Here is a 19,560-nt window from a genome sequence, read left to right as displayed (position 1 = left end):
ATAGCTCATAACTCAGCCATGCATCCTTAAGTGATCCTGTGTTTTTCAATCGCCCTCTTAACGGGGGAATATAAAAATATTATTATTTTAAATTGCAAAGTTTAAATTCCTTTTGAGAAGAATTTTAGGTTAAGAAACATGCTACCTCTCCAAATCCAGAAACTGAACTGTTTGGAGAAGACACCATGAAGATGCCTCCAGACCACAAGCTGTATGAGAAGGTCAAGAATGAACTCTGGGTGTGGTTGATTGAACATTTATTTGTATGTATACTTTCATGCCAAAGAGGACTGATCCCTAACTAGCTTTTTGTCAATGAATCTAGCAATTATTAGTTTTGTTCTTTTTTCCCTCTTATCCTCAAATTATTGTAATGTTTAAGTTGATTATGTTTTCATGATCTTTTTTGGGGGAAACTCCCCAATAACGATCATATGGGAATGTAAAAATGGAAATTTGAACCCTGGACTTCAATTCCCAGAAGTCCTTGGTAGCTCCCAGAATTCCCTATAATCCCACCTGAATTCCCACCTGGGCTGAGAACAGAAATTGTATTTAAGCTGACTCTTCGCCTACTTTGGGTCTCTCTATTTCCGCTTCTAAGCACATACAGCTCTCTACCTAGCCGGCAAGATGTAGGTTGCATGTGCTTTCTTATTTTGTATTTTCTTTATTTCTTAATATTTAATAAACCTCTAAAAATATAATACTTTTAGTAGAGAAACTAATTTTAACTGTTACATTGGAAATACTCAAATCCTACAAATCAGAGTGTGCTTTATTATTTATTGATTATTGTCTTAAGAAAGTAATGGTTAAAATGTCAATAATCCAAATTAAATGTAAGTGCCATGCATACATTCCCCTCCCCCCCCCAAGCCAATTGTTAAGCATTCTCTAGCACATCACACCTAAATGCACCAGCGTGTAGGTAATGGGAACAGAAAAGGAAAGGGAATAAAGAATATAGGAGATGTTTCAAAGGAAAAAATAATTAGAACTTGGTGACAAAATATAGGGATAGAGGAGATAGGAGCCATATACATAATGATTACTAAGAAAATATTTGTTGAATCAATGAAGATGAAAGATGACATCAAGGTTTTGGGTCTTTTGAGCCAGGAGATGAAAGGCAAAGGAGCTATTGGGCTAAGCACTCTGAAAATATTTGAGAAGGGAGAGATAATGACAATAGGAGGTCTTAGGGGATGCTCCAGGTATGCACCTGAAATGAGCCAAGATGGAAGAAAAGCCAAGATACATCCAAATGAGATGAGAAGGAGTGCATTCTAGGCATGAAGGATGGCATATATGTTACATGGCACATTGGTAAGAAATAGAATGATAGGGAACAGTTATTAATTCTGTTTACTTAGAACACAGAGTTTGTGAAGGGGTAAGAGTAAGGAACTGGGGCACAGTGTGACTAGCTATGATACAATAGTTATAGATGCCTTTATTTTGTTATTGACATTATGTTTATTATACTAGATGTTTATTTCTTGATTTTATAATTTTAATTATATGGATGAATTGTTTTAGAACTTTTGTTTGGGAATATATTTTCTATTCATATTTTTTTTGTCTGTTTTCCCAAGAAATTTTTTCAAAGTGGTTTGATGTCTTTTTTTTCCAAGAAATTTTTAACAGTAAACAATGTGACCCCATCCTCTTCTTGACAGACTTCTTTTAAAACAAGTTTAAAGTGGCCCGACTTAGATTCCTTCTCACAAGCCAGAAAACATTTCTGGTACAATGAAGACTCAAACTGCATCTTCTCATGGCCTTTAACCTTTTTTTGGTAGAATATGAGATCACTCACATCAGAATCAATACAAGGTGGAAAAGTACCTTTCTATGGAGAAAGAAAGAAAAAAAAAGTTACATACTACTAGGCCCCAGATAGCCCGAGTCTATATAATTTATATAGAAACACAATACTGGTTCAAAGCTAAGGCAGGATGTCTACTGTAGAGAAAAACCGTTTCTGGACATGGAAATTCTGATCTAAGAGGTCCCCTTACCAATTTATTCTTCAAATAGTTGCCAAATGGATACTCTTCAAGAATAGACGCTACCACAACATTTCCCTCCTCAAAAGATTTCAGTGATTTCTCTTCCTCTAAATGCAAATTTCTCTGGCTTTTAAAACCCTTTACAATTTGGATTCAGTCTGTCTTTCCAGACCTATTTCACAGTAATCTCCTTCATATACTTGATGTTCTAGCTAAACTGGCTGGTTTGCTGTTTCCTATTTGTGACATTCTCTCTCCTGTCTCCATGCCTTTGTATAGGATTTCCCCCTCTCCTGGGAAATACTCCCTCTGAATCTCCATTGAATCTCTGGCTTCCTTTGAAACTCAGCTCAAGGCTAGAGGAAACATTTCTCCTCATCCTAGTTGCTAGAGCTCTTCCCTAGGGAAATTACATTTGTATCACTCTCCCTTTCCTGTGTATGCATGTGTGTTGTTTCCTTATTAGAATGTAAGCTGCTCGAGGAGAGGGAGCATTTCATGTTTGTCTTTTAATCTGTAGCCCTAAGTACAGTGCCTAGCATTTGGCTGTGCTTACTCAATGTTTATTGAATGAATGGACTTCTTTCCAACTCACGTTCAAGTCTACATCTCTTCTGTCCTGCATGGGATGCCTTTGAAAGTCCCTAGTCTCCAACTCTACCTTGATTTACGCTGAGAACATTCTCAAAGCTAGCTAAATTCACCTCTTCTCTGGCTCCCAGCTGAATCCACATCAGCCTTTGGGACAGAGTGCCTAGGCTAAGCTTACACATGGCAATGTCAGTCCCTCTCAGAAGCAGCTGGGTGACCTTGGAGGTATTCCTTCACTATTTTTCCCCTGCCTCCATCTTTATGACATGGCATCTTAGCTAGAAGCAAATATAATTGCCAGTATACAGCAGAATACAAGAGATATCTTTCATTCTCTGTCCATTTGTTTGAAAGCCCCAGGAAGTTTGGAAAGGAATGTTGTTAAGAGTAGTCTATAATTACAATTTACTGTTGTTTGGTTAGGGGACAGGAGAAGTAGGGAGAATAACAGAAAATTATTTAGGCTTAATTCCAAGATATATTATATGATTGTTTATGGCAGATTTCTCTTGCTAACTATAGCTTCCTTAACTTAACATTAAAATGAATAAATGCATGCCAACTAAAACCTAGGAAGATTACTTAGAAGAAGTTTGGTGGCAATAAGATACTTTGGAGGTTTATGTGCTATTATGGATAACTGACAAAGTAGATCATTCCCTTAGGAAGATAATAAGAGATGTACTGGTAAATGTTTTAACAACCAGCTCTCAACATAAAATGTACAGACTAAAGATTTAAAAATAACTCCCATTATGAATATTTTCTCCATTACTGTGCTGTCAAGAATACATCACAAATACATCAAGTTGTAATTTGTAGCATTTGCTGATTTATAAAGTGTAAATGCACACATTCAGAATTTAACAATTGGTTCTCATGAACTGGTTCAAGTTGGCTCCAGTGCACCCCTGGAAATAATTAAGACTTGACCATATACAGAACAGACTTCCTTCCTGGAAAAGCCATATTTCAGCCTTAGAGCAACATGGTAGTTCAGTATGTGCTTCGAACATGACATATAGCAAAGGTATCATGCATACACCAGACTACATTGATGTCCGCAACACTCCTAAATGCTTCTTGAACCAGCTTAAAATGTAACTGGGAAATATTTAACAAAATACATAAAAATAGAAATATAATATAGATAATGTTAATATGTAATTTCTTTCTTTGTTTCTGTCTTTTTCTTTCTTGTTTGTTTGTTTGTTTCTTCCTTCCTTTCTGTCTCCCTTCCTCCCTTCCTCCCTCCCTCCCTTCCTCCCTCCCTCCCTTCCTCTCTCTCTCTCTCTCTCTCTCTCTCTCTCTCTCTCTCTCTCTCTTTCTTTCTTTCTTTCTTTCTTTCTTTCTTTCTTTCTTTCTTTCTTTCTTTCTTTCTTTCTTTCTTTCTTTCTTTCTTTCTTTCTTTCTTTCTTTCTTTCTTTCTTTCTTTCTTTCTTTCTTTCTTTCTTTCTTTCTTTCTTTCTTTCTTTCTTTCTTCTCTTACCTTCCATCCTGGAATCAATGCTGTGTATTGGTTCCAAGGGAGAAGAGTGATAAGGGCTAGGCAATGGGGGTCAAGTGACTTGCCCAGGGTCACACAGCTGGGAAGTGTCTGAGGCTAGATTTGAATCTAGGACCGCCCATCTCTAGGCCTGACTCTCAATCCACTGAACTACCCAGCTGCCCCCAATATGTAATTTTCTAAATCAATATGCAGGTCATAGGAATCTTTATGTATGATTTAGTGGTCCTATTTCTGTTTGATACTAATACCACCGAAATACAATACTTTAGATGCAGCCACAATGGGCTTGTTAGGCATAGTGACCTCTTGTTTTATAGAGGAAGAAACTGAGAGCAAGAGAAATCAAATGACTTGCCCAAGGTCACATAGGGAGTAAGTAGTAGAGTTGGGAGTTAATTCCAGGTTTACTGACTCAAAATTCAATTCTCTTCCCTCCATACTACGCTAACTCTCCACCAAAGTGTGCTGGAGCCAGCTCTAACCAGCTATACTATTTGTGAAATTATCAGTGTGAGCAATTACATCTTGGAAATCAGCAAATTCTACAAATCTGGACTCAATTTATTGTTCTGCTAATTGTCTAAAGTTTAAAAAATAATGCATAAAATATTAATAATGCATATTAAATCTAAAAGTATGTGTGCATATGCTTTTTCCCCCCCAGAGAGTCTGGTTATTAAACATTTATCCACATACCTTTGTATTGCTCTAAAAGTATTGCCTGAGCTCATCAAAAGTGCAGCATTCAGGGAATAAAGTCATCACCAGATTGGAGGCCTGATGACGGTAGTATAAATATAATAATAACACTATGAATAATAACTGGCATTTATATTGCACTTTAAGGTTTACATAGTGCTTTACATCCATCCATCATCTTATTTAAGTCTCATGACACCTTTGTTCTTCACTATCATGGCTCTCTGCCTCCTATTATTCCTTTTATTGGTAGTGGTTTTTGACTCTTTTTAGTCTTAAAATGTTTTTTTTTATTTAATTAATTAATTTAGAATATTTCCCCATGGTTCCATGATTCATGTTCTTTCTCTCCCTTTCTCCCACTCCCCCCTCCCATATTCCATTGGGTTTTACATGTGTCATTGATCAAGACCTATTTCCATATTATTAATATTTGCATTAGGGTGATCAATTAGAGTCTATATCCCTGATCATATCCCCATCAACCTGTGTGATCTGGGTTTGGACTCTTAAACCAACTTATTTGTTAATTATTTCTAACAACAACACACAGATAAAACAAGTATAAGAGGTTCAGTCTTACCTGAAATTTAAGAGCTTTGCCCTGGCAGGACAGAATATAAGTCTCATTTTTGTTCCTCACCATGATAGCTACTGCATAACCTCTGGGGGTGCTCTCTTTATAAGTTTGTATCACAAATTTAGTTTGGGGTGCATTTCCTGAGGACAAATATCCATAAATTATAATCACAATTAGAAGAATTTGTTTTTAATTACATACTTAAGGGAAATTTTTACAAAGACCCTTTACCAATCTTATACTATGTTTTTCCAGTAACCAGTATTCTGTAAGTAGTTGTGCTTTGCTATATACCTGCAGTAACTACTTCTGTGAAAGATAGCCCCCAACTTGAGGAATCTTCAGTTGGCTCAAGGCTTCAGTTCCAAACCCAGAGCTACTCTTCAGGGCTCAGTGTTACTTAGTTCTGGAGTCCTGAGGGACAAACTAGGCATAACTTGGGAGCAGTCATTACATCCATCCCCTCTCCCTGATAGTCCCAGGTTTGGGATCTGATGAGTGGAAAACATAGGAAGCTTACTTCATTTAATAAGGCAAATTAAGTTCTGGTTAAAAGTAAAACCATCTGAAATGTTGCTATACTTCTCTTTGATTTTGTTTTGCAGTCAATGTAGAAAATATCATGAGAAGGCACACCTGGGAAAATCCTACTGTAGTGTGCACTGTCCTTGGTGCTAGCCTTTTTTTCTGCAGCAGCTGCATGGTGGATTAGTTCTTTGTACCATATTTCTTCTATATGATACCCAAAGAAGTTATCAGGCATGCAGAAATAGTGCCAATGTATGGCACAGAAAAATATGACCCCATTCACATAATGATGGGCCTCTATATGGATGCTCTAAATATCTTCATTTGAGTAGCCACTAAGCTAGCAACTGGGAGCAACAAGAAGAAATGAACTGATTTGTTCTGAACCATCTAAAACTCATCAAATACTCTTGCTCATGTTCTCAGTGTGTATACTTATTAGGTTATTCTTGAACAAGCAGCTCTGGTTGAAGTCAGAAAGAGCCATAATCATGGTTACAATATTCTTCAAGTTCTACCTTTCTTTATTTTTATTTTTTATTAAAAACCCTTACCTTCTGTCTTGGAGTCAATACTGTGAATTGGCTCCAAGGCAGAAGAGTGGTAAGGGCTAGGCAATGGGGGTCAAGTGACTTGCCCAGGGTCACACAACTGGGAAGTGTTTGAGGCCACATTTGAACCTAGAACCTCCCATCTCTAGGCCTAGCTCTCCATTCACTGAACCACCCAGCTGCTCCCTAGTTCTACCTTTCTTGAGAATAAATTTAGCACTTCTCTTGCAAACAAGCACATGGTCTTTCCAGTTTTCATGTTTGAGTAATTGTTCATGGAAAAGTATCAAATTTGCAGCATTACCACTTTATTTCAACATTCTGTTGGTTTTACATTTAAAATTGTTAGGTAAAAACTACCATATTTTTTACTTGTTTTAGAGTGTTATTTATTTATTTGTTTGTTTTAAGCCTTTACCTTCTGTCTTAGAATCAATACTCTGTAATGGTTCCAAGGCAAAAGAATGATAAGGGCTAGGCAATGGGGATTGAGTGACTTGTCCAGGGTCTCATAGCTAGGAAGTATCTGAGGTCAGATTTGAACTCAGGACCTCCTGTTTCTAGGCCTGGCTCTCAATTCACTAAGCCAACTATCTGTCTCCTATAATATTATTTAATAAAGATTTTTTTTGCCATCCCAAAAAGGAGTCAAGTGTGTATAAGAAGACCTAGGTCTGATACAGAGTTAGAGATTCAGCTAGAAGAGTGTTAAGAGATTACCACTTGCTAAATGGCAATGTATTTATCAGATCTAGTTATTGGTGAACAGCTGTCTTTAATACAATTAGCACCCATATGATATTTTCAGGTGAAACATCTACCCCAAAACAGCAAAGTGCCAATTGTGATAGTAGCTTTAGAATATCAATATAATACTCCAAATCAAGTATAAGGAAGGTACTTAAGCAGTCTATCCAGTCTCAATGTTAACCTCTGCTAAGTATCCCTATTATTTTGCATCATCTAGAACTAATTTTCCAATACTTATTTTCCTTTAAATTTTAAACTTCAAAAGTATCAAATAAGTTGCCTATTCCAACCTTGCTATAGTAAATGTATTGATTCAAATAGATATGTCTTTTTCAATGTAGGTCAACAAATGTAACATGTTAGTTTCTTTTAATCACTAACTTATTCCTCAGACTCTTTGTCTTAAAAAAAAAATAACCTGTTTGTCATTTAGGATGTGGAGATCAATGTTATTTCATCACTCTCCACTAAATTCTAAAGTTAGAGGCCAAATTAATTCTGTCTTCATAAAATATTGTATTAATGTTAATTCAAAAGTGAAATGTGTTATAAATAGCATTATAAAGTCTCAACATGGCAAAAAGAGGGCTTAATAATAGCAATTTTTTGAGAGTTCCCAGCTAAACTCTATAATAGGTAGGTAAGGACTAAGTGAGGCATATCAGATTTTGACATGAAGACTCAGCAGTTTGCTCTAGCCAGTGAAACTTGACCACAACCAAAACATGAATTTCTGGAGAAGTTTGTTAGCATTACATGTGACTTATACTTTTAGAGAGAAAAGCTTAAATAGTGAAATAGAGCAGGAAGAACCAAGGCAGTCATTTTACTAGAGTTAATCAGAAAAATAATACCTTCAATCTCTACTTGGGTCATGGTCTCAAACACAGCTGTGTCCTCACTTGTCATCATGAGAACTTGGTGCTTCTGGTTTCTTAAGACTGAATCTTTGGAGTCTTCACACTTAGTGAACACATCTGATTCCAGGTCATCTACAACATTCAGTGAATAATAATTCATCAAAAAATGTGAGCTTTTCCTAATGAAAAGTTAACAGCCTCTCATAACAGAATCATCAGTGATGATGCCTCCCATTGCTTTTAAATGCCCTAAACAAGAGATCTAAAGATACAGAAAGGAACACAATCTTTAAGAAATGCCAAGGGCTATGACATAAATATAACAGGAGAAAATTGTCTTATAGATTGTGATTTATCCAAGGTAGAGTAGGGAGTGTGAGCTAAAGGGAAGTAGGACACTGTCTCTGAAACATGATGAGACACTTCAAATCAGCTGGATTAAAGCACTACTCATTGAGCTGGGCATGCACTCTGGCTTCTTTCTATGAGGAATTGTCCTCTTGCTGGAAGTCCAAGGGAGAAGAATCAATGGACCCATCCTAAACAAGAAGACAGAAGCTATTTTTTTCTTATATGCCATAGAGTAGATGGATGATTCCATCTGACTCAGTTGCCAATCATCTTTGATACAACCAATATTGCTTGGTAACCAATTGATAACCAATCAGGAATTGCTTCATCATTCCAAAAAAAAGGGCTGGCATACATTTTATAGAAATGGATCAAAGCTTTTGCCTTATGCTATGAGAGGTAACCCAGTGCCAGAAATTGGAGGGTTTCCCTGATCACCCATGTCAAATTATTTTAAGAAAGAGGAATCTGAAAAATCAGTGTTTAGTTGAGAGTTGGGGTATCTTCTTTCATATGCCATAGATATCCATATTCTTTGGTGTCCTGCCCCAGTTCTCAAAAGCAGTCCTACTATTCCTTGCTCCATTTTCTTGTGTTCTCCAGTAGGAATAAGCACTGCTTAATAGCATACATTCTTGTTACATGGTGCTTTTTTTTTAAGTTGCAGAATTTCTAAAGCATCAGAGGACTGTTAAGTCTTCTCTCTTTGGTAGCATGCTCCTTTTCACTTTATAGGAGAAATACTAAACCCAAAGAGCCTACACTCATATTGGAAAGAATGTTGACTTCCCAAACCAAATCTTAACTATTCCAGTCTCTTTCCATGCTTTCCATGCAACTCCCAGTAGATGCGATCCAAAGCAAAGAAACAATCATACTTTACCATCATCTTCCGCTTAGGGAAAAAGAAAGAGAGAAGTGAGAGAGAGTGAGAGAGAGAGAGAGAGAGAGAGAGAGAGAGAGAGAGAGAGAGAGAGAGAGAGAGAGAGAGAAACATATCATTACATTTTGCTTCAAAGGAAAAAAACATTTTGACTTTCAGCTGGAATTTACTTAGTCTGTTCATTTCATATCTTCTTCTTTCCCTCATTGTCCATTTCCAGTTACCACCCTGACTATTTCAGCTTGAGTATGAAATGTAGATAGCTCCAAATATCATACCAAATGAAATATTTTGGAGTTGGCATCTTAAAAAACTGAGAGCTTAAAATTTAAAAATAGGTTTTGTAAATTAAAAAGCTCAGATTTCTCAAAGCCACATGGCAAATCAATAAAATAATTGTGTTTATTCTTAAGGTAAAGACATTTTTGTTGGGCACAGGGAATTAAAGGTTTCCTATAAAGCTTGTCATAAAAAATTATACTTATAAGAACATCTCTTCACAAATACATGTATTGTTCCCTTCACTGAAATTACAAAAATAAAAACATAAGGGATTCATGCTATATGTTACAATCTTGCTTTAAAGAAAAACATTCTGAAAACGTAAGAAATATGGGGTTCTACAGGTCTGTCATTTTACCCAGCTTAGATGCTATTTTCTCTAAGAAGCCTTCCCCAAATTTCCTCCTACCTTTCACCAACCTGCTAGAAGTGATCTCTCCAACCTCTGAATTTCACTAGCCCTTTGTAGATTTCTTACTATTCAGATGATAAGTTTTTATCTTAATTACTTTTGCACTTACCTTATCTTTCCTTTGGGGTTTAAGCTCCTTAACGGAAATGACTGTAGCTTATTTAAATAACTTGGACAGTGCATTTTATATTGTTTTTCACTTGATTCAGTCATATCTGACTTCCTAACCCCATTTGGGGTTTTCTTGTCAAAGATTCTTAAGTGTTTTACCTTTTCCTTTTTCAATTCATTTTACTGGAAACTGAGGCAAATAGTAATTTGTCAAAGGTCATACAGCTAGTAAGTGTCTGAGGTCAGATTTGAACTCAGAAAGATGAGTCTTCCTGATTCCAAACCCAAAGCTCTATCAACTGCACTCCCTAGTTGTCCATTTCACACTGTAGGTAGTCAGTAAATGTTTGGAATGAATGGAACTTCACATCATATATTCTTATACTATCTATATTAGGGCAAATCCAAAGGATCAACTTTTTTTTTTAATTAAAAAAATTAAAAAATTTTTTTTATTAAAACCCTTACCTTCTGTCGTGGAGTCAATATTGTGTACTGGCTCCAAGGCAGAAGAGTGGTAAGGGCTGGGCAATGGGGGTCAAGTGACTTGCCCAGGGTCACATAGCTGGGAAGTGTTTGAGGCCACATTTGAACCCCAGACCTCCCATCTCTAGGCCTGGCTCTCAACCCACTGAGCTACCCAGCTACCCCCAACTTTTTTTTTTTTAATGGAGTAAACATTCCCAAATATTAGAATGAAAGTCAAAGAGAAAATGAAATTTACTAACTGGGACACCTCACTGCAGCTTTTTTTGAATGAGCACATGTTGAACCTTATACTATAGATTTCCATTTTTTTTAAAAACTCTTACCTCCTGTCTTAGAATTGATACTAAGTATTAGTTCCAAGGCAGAAGAGTGGTAAGGGCTAAACAATTGGGATTAAGTGACTTGCCCAGGGTCACACAGCTAGGAAGTATCTGGGGCCACATTTGAATACAGGACCTCCCTTCTCTGGGCCTGACTCTCAATCTCCTGAGCCATCTAGTTGTCCCTGTAGAGTTACCTTTGAAATAAAGTGTGCCCTCTCGAAGCTCCACTGCTATAAGGTTGATAGCATTGTCATCTCGATCACAGTGTCTTTCAAGAGCCATTTTTCTATTTACTGAAAGTATAGAACAGATTGTTGATGCAGAAGAATTTAGGAAAATTGAAAGGAAGAAAGAAAACAAGCAATTGGGCCTTTGAGAAGAGATTACAAAGAACCGGGATCTTTTTAAAATTATTATTCCGAGAAGAGAGTGGAGATTAATATTAGACCTTATCAGTCATTTTTTTTTTTATTTGGACCAGAACAATGATTTCATTTTCATGGAGAATTCCTGGTGAAGAATCCTACAGCCAATGTAGATCTGCATCTTATAGTGTTAAGGGACTTGCCTACAATCATACTGCTGCGTGTCAGGACTGGGCCCTGAATCGAGGTCTTTCTGACTTTGAGGCCAACTTTCTCTCTAATATGCCATGAAGCTTCTCAATGATAACTAGCCATTGCTACCCTAAAAAGCTTGTTGTTCAGCCGTTTCAGTTCTATCTGACTCTTTGTGACCCCATTTGGTGTTTTCTTGGCAAGGAAACTGGAGTGGTTTGCTGTTTCCCGTCATTTCCAGTTCATTTTACAGATGAGGAAAGTGAGATAAACAGGGTCACCCAGCTAGTAAGTATCTGAGGTTGGGTTTGCTTTTAGGTCTTCCTGACTCCAGCCCCAGACTCAAAGGATGTGGTTCAAATCCCAGTTCCATCTGTGTGTCCTTGGACAAGCTAATTAGCCTCTCTAGGCCTGGTTCTTCAGCTATATGATGAGAGGCTTAGAATTCAGGTTAGATCTAAGGTTACATTTAATTCCATATCAAACTTATTTCTGAATCCAAGTGTAAGGCTTTCTATTTATTTCTGTTAAATTTGTGAAATGTATGCTATAATTGGGAAATTAGCCTTAATGTGTGTGTGCGTGTGTATACAGAAAAAAAAATTTTTTCAAGGTTTTTTTGGTGGGAATATAGACAGTGGTATTCTAGAAAATATCTCAACAACAGGCTATCTGAGGAAAAATGTACTCATGATACACTTTAAAATTTAATCTGTATTATTTTTCCCCATTATTGTCTATAATTAAAAACAAAAAACAAATCAAGCCCTGATTTGTAGTTTGTAGTCTCCTGAAGTGTAAATGCTCACAATGAAATTTTAACAACCATTGGGTTAAAACTGTGCCAGAACTTGGATATAGGCCAAGAGAGTAAGAAATACTACCTAAATTTCACCCAGGTCCTTCATGTCATGAGTAAATCTCTGACACAAGTGTGGTAGTTTGGTCATATTTCAATATGGCCTTCGTGCCTCATTTACTAACATGGAAGATGGACTTGCACTGTAGTGAGGGCATGACTCATTGTCTATTATGAAAATTAATATATTCTCAAAGGATATGGATCTAAAGAGAGTTGTAAGCAGTAGAATTTAGCTCCTTAAGGGGAGGAACTCTTTCATTTTTTACTTTTTAATCTGTGGCATTTAGCATAGTGCCCAAGACATTATATTCAAACATGTTTGCTGTTGCTGGCACACTTAAAAGAAATATGATTTGTAGGCAATTACAACATTAGTAAAAATGGAAACCTACTCCATAATACTGACACAAAAACTACATTTTGCTAAGACTTTTATTATCAAATTTATGGCCATAAAACAGTGTTGAGTGTCCAAAAAGGTTAATAGCATTTTCCTCTGAAGTTAAATTTTTTTTAACCTTATTTGGAGGCCAGTATTAATTAGTATAAGAAATCACATTTACATGTAGGGTATGTATATGAGAGATGTTTTGGGGAAAAAACCCAAGATTTAGCTAAATCTTTTATAACTCACAGTTGATATTATCCTCTATATTCCCCTCCTTTGTTCCAAGCTCTGATGAAGTGGCCCTTTGACTTACCAAGGCCAACTTTTCTACAGTATCCTTGGTTCTATCATACCCTTCCATTTACTTTGGCGATTGCCTCACCGTTGTTCCTCTTCTTCTTCCCAAGCTTCAATGCTCCCTTTTTTACTGGCTCTATCACTGCTACCCTTAAACATTTTGGAATCTCTTCTGTCAAAAACGTCCTTGCCCACATCACTTGCCCCTACCATCCCTTCTACTTATCTTCCTTATTACTCTCTTCCTGTGTACTGCCAAACTCCTAGGAAAAACTCTTTTCACATTTCTTCTATTTTATCTCCTCTTAAATACTTACCAAATCTTGCTCCCTCTTTAGTTGACACCATCCCCTTCAAAGCTAACAATGATCTGTTAATTGCCTTTTCTCAAACATCCTTCTTGATCTCTTTGCAGCACTTGACACTATTGACCACTGTCTCCTCCTGGATACGCTTTCCTTTCTGAATTTTCTTGCTATTATTCTTAGTTATTTTCTTGTTTTTCTGATTCTTTCTTATTCTCCTTTGCTGAAACATCTAAGGTATACCTCACTCTAAATATGGATGGATCCTAAAGTTCAGTACTGTGTCTTCTCTTCTCATCTTTTTTTTTTTGTATGTGTATGTGTGAATTCTTTGACACCTCTGGGATTACTTATCATCTCTATATGCATAACTTCCAAATCAATGTATCCATCCATAGTTTCTCCCTTGAGTTCTAGTCATGAATAACAAATTGTCTGCTGGACATTTTAAATTGGGCGATCCATAGGTAGCTTAAATTCAACATGCCTAAAACAGAACTCATCATCTTTCTCCCTTTCCCATTTCTATCTCAAGTACCACCCACCTACCAGTCACACAGGTTCACAACCTTAGAGTCTTCCTAGATTACTCACTCTTCCTTGCCCCTTGGTAGTGAGCCCCTTTTGACATCTCAAATTTGGTGTCCCATGGACATATCAAACTCCATATATCCTCCTGCAGAATGTCAGCTTGTTGTAGTCAGAGACTGCTTCAGTTTTGTTTTTGTACCTCAGCATGTAATACAGTTTGGCACAAAGAAGGTAATTTAGAAAGGCTTGTTGAGTGAAGGAGTTTACAATTTTGTCTTCAGGATATAAAAGAGAGGTGAGGTAAAGAGGACTCAGGTTAGGAGGAACTCATATTAGCCTATCACTAGAGGGTGAAGTAGAATTTCTTTCTTAATATATTTTACTCTTCAGTCCCAAAATATTTTCCTTAATGATAATTGAAATTCCATTTTTCTTCTGTGCTAACAATTGCCCTATCGTGTCCCCTTTAAAATACAAATGTTCCTATCTGGAATAACAAATGAAATAAATGAAGTCCCATATATTTGCCTTTCATACATTGTCTCTGGTACATTAAATCAAATATGTTTTGCTAAGGGGGCAGCTGTGTAGCTCAGTGGATTGAGAGCCAGGCCTAGAGATGGGAGGTCCTGGGTTCAAATTTGACCTCAGACACTTCCCAGCTGTGAGACCTTGGGCAAGTCACTTGACCCCCATTGCCCAGTCCTTAATACTCTTCTGCCTTGGAACCAATACCTAGTATTGATTCTAAGGTGGAAGGTAAGGTTTAAAAAAACCAAAAACAAATATGTTTTGCTAAAATCAGTTTGTCAGAGATTTTTCTTAGAAAGGATTAACAAGTTTAAGAAAATTGGCAGTCTGGGAGGGAAAGAATATGGGGGCTAATAAAGGAGACAGGCATTAAGGCTGTCTCATAATTTTCCCTAAAGTTGTTCAGCTTTTTTTTTTTTTTAAAGCTTTTACCTTCTGTCCTAGTATCAATTCTAGGATAGAAAAGTGGTAGGGGGTGGGCAGTTGAGGTTAAGTGATTTGCCCAGCTTGGAAGTATCTAAGGGAATATTCAAACCCAATTCTAGGCCTGGTGCTCTATCTACTGTACTACCTAGCCACTTGGGTTGCTTAACTTCCTGTCAGAAGCAGTTTATTCACCTTATCACTTTAGTTTTGTTACTCAATACCTGAGGTAAAGTAGAAAAATTGTGTCCACTAGCATTTTCTTGGTCCTATTTGATTTTATTACCATCAACAAAGATAATTTATTAAGCAACTTTGTGGGCAAAGCACTGTGTTGGATGCTGGGTGAGATACCAGTTAAGACATTTCCTCTGACCTCATGAACTTTAAATTCTTTAAACTGATTAGCAAGTATAGCTCTTGTGAAGGAGTCAAACTCAGTTCATTTATTTACAAATTATTTTTAATTTAAATTTTAAATTTTTATTTAAATCTATTTAAATTTATTATTACTATTAAATTTATTTAAATCTATTTAAAAATCTAATCATCATCTCTGTTACCAGGACTATTGCAATAGCCTCCCAACTGGTCTAGTGTCTCTCTCCTCTCCTGTCCATCTTCTACTCTGTGCCAAAATGATTTTCCTAACCTAAAAGTCTGATCCTGTCACCCCAACTCAATAAACTCCACAGCCTCCTTATTACTTATATGGCCCATAACAAAGTTCTCTTTCCAGTGTTTAAAAGTCTTCATACCCTGAACCCTTCCTACTTTTCTAGTCTTACAGTTTCCTGCCTTCCATGAACTGCATGATTGAGCCACATTGCCCTACTTGTTCTTGGGACACCACACTCTGTCTCCTGCCTCCAGGTCTTTTCATTGGCTGTTTCTCATGGCTGAGATGCTCTGCCTCCTCCCTTAGGCCACTTGGTTTCCCTGACTTCCTTCAAAACTCAGCTCGCAGCCCATCTTCTGTGTGGCTTCCTAATGCCTCTAGCAGCTGGTGCTTTCTTTCTCTGTGAGATTACCACTCACCCATTTTGCAAATATCATTTAAGTACCCATTTATGTATCCATTAGAATATGCTTTTTTAAGAGCAAGGATTTTAAAAAAACAACCTTTTTCTTTGTATCTTTAACACTTAGTTAAGTGTCTGGCACAGCATAAATTTGTGATAAATGCTTGTTGCCTGATGAATAAATCATCAGGGAAGTCATTGGCTGTAATTCAGAGGTAGGAATATAAGAATATTAATCATTTAAAATGCAAGAGGAAGGGGAAATCCCTCATTCAATGTAAAACATCTGAAGGAAACTTAAGATGCAGGAAAAGAAAAACCCTGTTATTCATTGAATCAAATCAGCATTCTTAGACCTGAATGGATAGAAAGAATAACTATGATCTTCACTGCCCAAATCTTTGTGGAATCTTCTTTAACAGTCATAAAAGCTCAAAATCAGTCAAGCACACTGTCCTTTTTAAATTGGCTAGAAAATACTACTACTACTACTGGCTAATAGTTATGAAGCTCTTTAAGGCTGGCATTTATATAGCACTTACTATATGCCAGGCACTATGCTAAGTGCTTTACAACGATCATTTCATTTGATCTTCATAACAACCCTGGGAACTAGGTGCTATTATCTCCAATTTACAGATGAGGAAACTGAGGCAAAGGTTAAGTGATTTGTCCAGGATCACACAGCTAGTATCTGAATCTGGATTTGAACTCAGGTTTTCCTGACTGGAGGACCAACACTCTATCCACTACAACCCTTAACCTGGCCCAAGTGATCTAATTTGAACCCCACAACCATCCTATGAGAGAGGGATGTGCTATTATTATTCCCCTTTACAGAAGGAGAGAGAAGTCAAGTGACTTGGCCAGGGTCACAGCAGGGGTAATAAGTGTCTTACAACAGCAAAGAACTCAGACTTCCTGACTCCAGTTCTTGAGCTCTAACCAATATTCCATCTATGTAGCTGTAGGAATAGCACTGGCTGCACGATCAAAACCACAAGGTGAGAGTATATAAAACAGGTTTTGGTAGTTATTCTAATGTCACTGGGCTGGAGAAGTCTTGCTTCTTATGGGCTAAGTCTGTTGTAAGCTGTCCGGAGACCTCTAAGGACTTCAATGGCATTTTCCTTGTAAAGGGATGTAAGACAAACCTAGAACCAGAATCTGCTGCCTCCTATTTCTGCTCCATGAAAGCTTGCACTTATTTCTACCCCCGTAAAAACGTTATAGTTCTGACTGACAGGAGAAAAGGTTAATAATGACTGTCAATAAAGTGGATCTCTTTAATACAGGCGTTCTCAGTTGTATGTCCATGCAGACATACGTTTCAGCCCTAGGGAGTCTCCGAGTCAGAGTGGGATTTCCTGGGTAGATCCAAGGTGAGTTGGGTAAGTCAAGGAGGGTAAGAAAGAGGAACTTAGCGAAGACAAGAGAGTCTGCAAGCCCCGTCCCGGTTCAGGCTGCTCTGGCTGCTCAGGCTGCTCAAGCAAGTAAGTAGCAGGCTTGGAGGAAGCTTTTCCTGTTCTAGGACCTAGGAGACAGCTCCCGGCGCAGGCCAGGGAAACCCATCCCACCGAAATCCCCACAGAAAGAAGTGGCTCCTACCTTCCTCCCGACCGGCCGGCTCTCAAATGCAGTCTTAAAAAACTAGCCTTTTCCTAAAATTCCGAAATTGGAGGGCGGGGAGGAGAGAGAAGGGGGAGGAGAATAAAGTGTTAAGGAAATGACTGACTCATCATAACCTCCTTAACTAGTCCAATCCTTTTCAGAGTTCAGTTAGAGTAAACTCTGAGGAGATGGAAATATCTATTGAATTTCTCTTTGTGCCGAACCACCATTTTAAAGATGTCTTGGGCAAGAAGTTTCTTCCCCTCAAATCTCACACATTCCTAGAAATTCATCTTTATACAGATCAGAATTAACTCATGAGTTCGTTGGTTCATTCATTCCAGAAAGATTTTTAAGTTATTATTTTTTTTGATCAGTAGGTACAACAGGTTTTTGTTTAATTTGCTGGAATTTCCTACACATTTTCAGATATCCCTATTGAGCCAGCTACATTGGGTTGGAACTTAAAAACAAATACAGTTATCCCTTCCATATGGGTGTTAGAAGCATAACATTTCTCGATCTGGAAAATCCATGTACATTTTTTTGCCTCTCTGTTCTAGGGAAATCTGAATTTTTTTCTTTTCCTTTTATGGGGTGTTTACAGTACCTTATTATGGATTTTGGATTAAGTATGCATTTCTAAGTTTCTAAACTTTTTCTGTGTCATCTGTTGGCCTTCCCAGATTGTCTGTGGCTGCTGCAAAACTCCCCCCAAATTCCTATTTAATTTAAATTTAATTTATTTAATTAATTCTAATTTAGGTCCTGATGTGAAACTATCTTAAGGTTCTTAAGCAGCAATGCTAAAGAATAAGTACACAGTCTGTAATGGAGCAATAAGCATATAAGCACTAAAAATTTCCTTATTTTTTAAAGTAGTAACTTTCATCTTTTAACCTCTCTGTAGCTCTCCAATGTTGCTTTTCAGATATCTTGACCGGTATGCCCAGTAGATATCTTAAATTCAACATGACTATTATCAAACTCATTTTTCCCCAACTCCCCACTGCCTCTTCTCATTTTCCAAACCTAGATGTCATCTTTGATTCCTCACTATCTCTTTCCCCTGCCATATATACAATCTGCTGCCAAAACCTGATTTCTCCTTAGCAACATAAGGAGATCTCAAATCCACTTTCTTCTTTCATCTAATGACTCATGTCTGAACAACTGCAATAGCTTGTTGGTGGGTCTTTCTGCCTCAAGTCTCTCCACACTTCATTCAGCCACAGACCAAAATGATTTTCCTGAAGTGCAGGCCAGAAGTGTCATCTCCCTCCTCCTTCACTCTACTCCAGTCTTTGTCTGTTGCCTATAGGATTAAATACCAAATCTTCTGTTTGGTGTTCAAAGTCCTTCATAACCTAGCTCCTTCCTTTCTACCTTTCCAGGCTTTATACTTTCTTACACTTAAACTACCTACCCAGTGTAGTTTTTTTTATCAGTGCTTCTAGCCTCTTTGATCATCTTCCATGAGCAAGATACTCCTTCCTTCAGCTTTGGGCATTTTCTCTGGTTGTCTTCCATTCTGGAATGCTTCCTCTCCTTATCTTCCATTTTTGACTTCCCTTGAACAACTAAAATTCCACCTTCTACAGGAAGCCTTTTTCCAAGCTTTCTTAATTCTAGTGTCTTCTCTCAATTATTTCCTATTTATCCTGTAAGTAGCTTGTTTATACATATTGTTTACTTGTCTCCCCCATTAAATTATGAGCTCCTTGAGGGCAGATACTGTCTTTTGCTTCTTTTGATAGACTGGCTTTCCCCTCATTATTCAACCTATTCTAAAGAGATTGAAGAAAAATCAACATTTTTTTACCCCTCTCATTTTTGTTCCTTGGCCATTGACTTGATTAATGTAGTGATATCTTACATTTAATATATAGCACTTTTCTTGAGACTCTGTGAGGTAGTTAGTACAAATATTGTTGGTCAAGGAGGTTGTGATGTCCAAGATAATATGGCTAGTAAGTGGTAGTCAGGACTAGAAGTACAATATTCTAACTTAAAGCCAGGGCAGTATCTGCTATACCCTATTGGCTTCTTATAGCACAAAGAATTCTTTCAGTGAGAAATCTTTTAGAATAGGCTTAAT

General features: G+C 37.3%; 1 protein-coding gene across 1 annotated transcript; it reads right to left on the bottom strand.

Moving 5' to 3' along the window:
- Nucleotides 1–773: 773 nt before the first annotated feature.
- On the bottom strand, nt 774–17,601 carry IL18 (interleukin 18). The gene is made up of 6 exons (XM_007494827.3): nt 17,460–17,601; nt 11,130–11,228; nt 9,319–9,330; nt 8,079–8,216; nt 5,399–5,535; nt 774–1,855 (listed from the first exon to the last, which is right to left on the bottom strand). Exons 2-6 carry the CDS (start codon nt 11,215–11,217, stop codon nt 1,607–1,609), a joined length of 624 nt encoding a protein of 207 aa, XP_007494889.1. The 5' UTR covers nt 11,218–11,228; nt 17,460–17,601; the 3' UTR covers nt 774–1,606.
- Between the last annotated feature and the right edge of the window lie 1,959 nt (nt 17,602–19,560).

The sequence above is a fragment of the Monodelphis domestica genome, chromosome 4 (genome assembly GCF_027887165.1).
Source record: "Monodelphis domestica isolate mMonDom1 chromosome 4, mMonDom1.pri, whole genome shotgun sequence".
In the NCBI taxonomy this organism is placed as follows: Eukaryota; Metazoa; Chordata; class Mammalia; order Didelphimorphia; family Didelphidae; genus Monodelphis; species Monodelphis domestica.
This window is presented reverse-complemented; position numbering and strand designations above follow the sequence as displayed.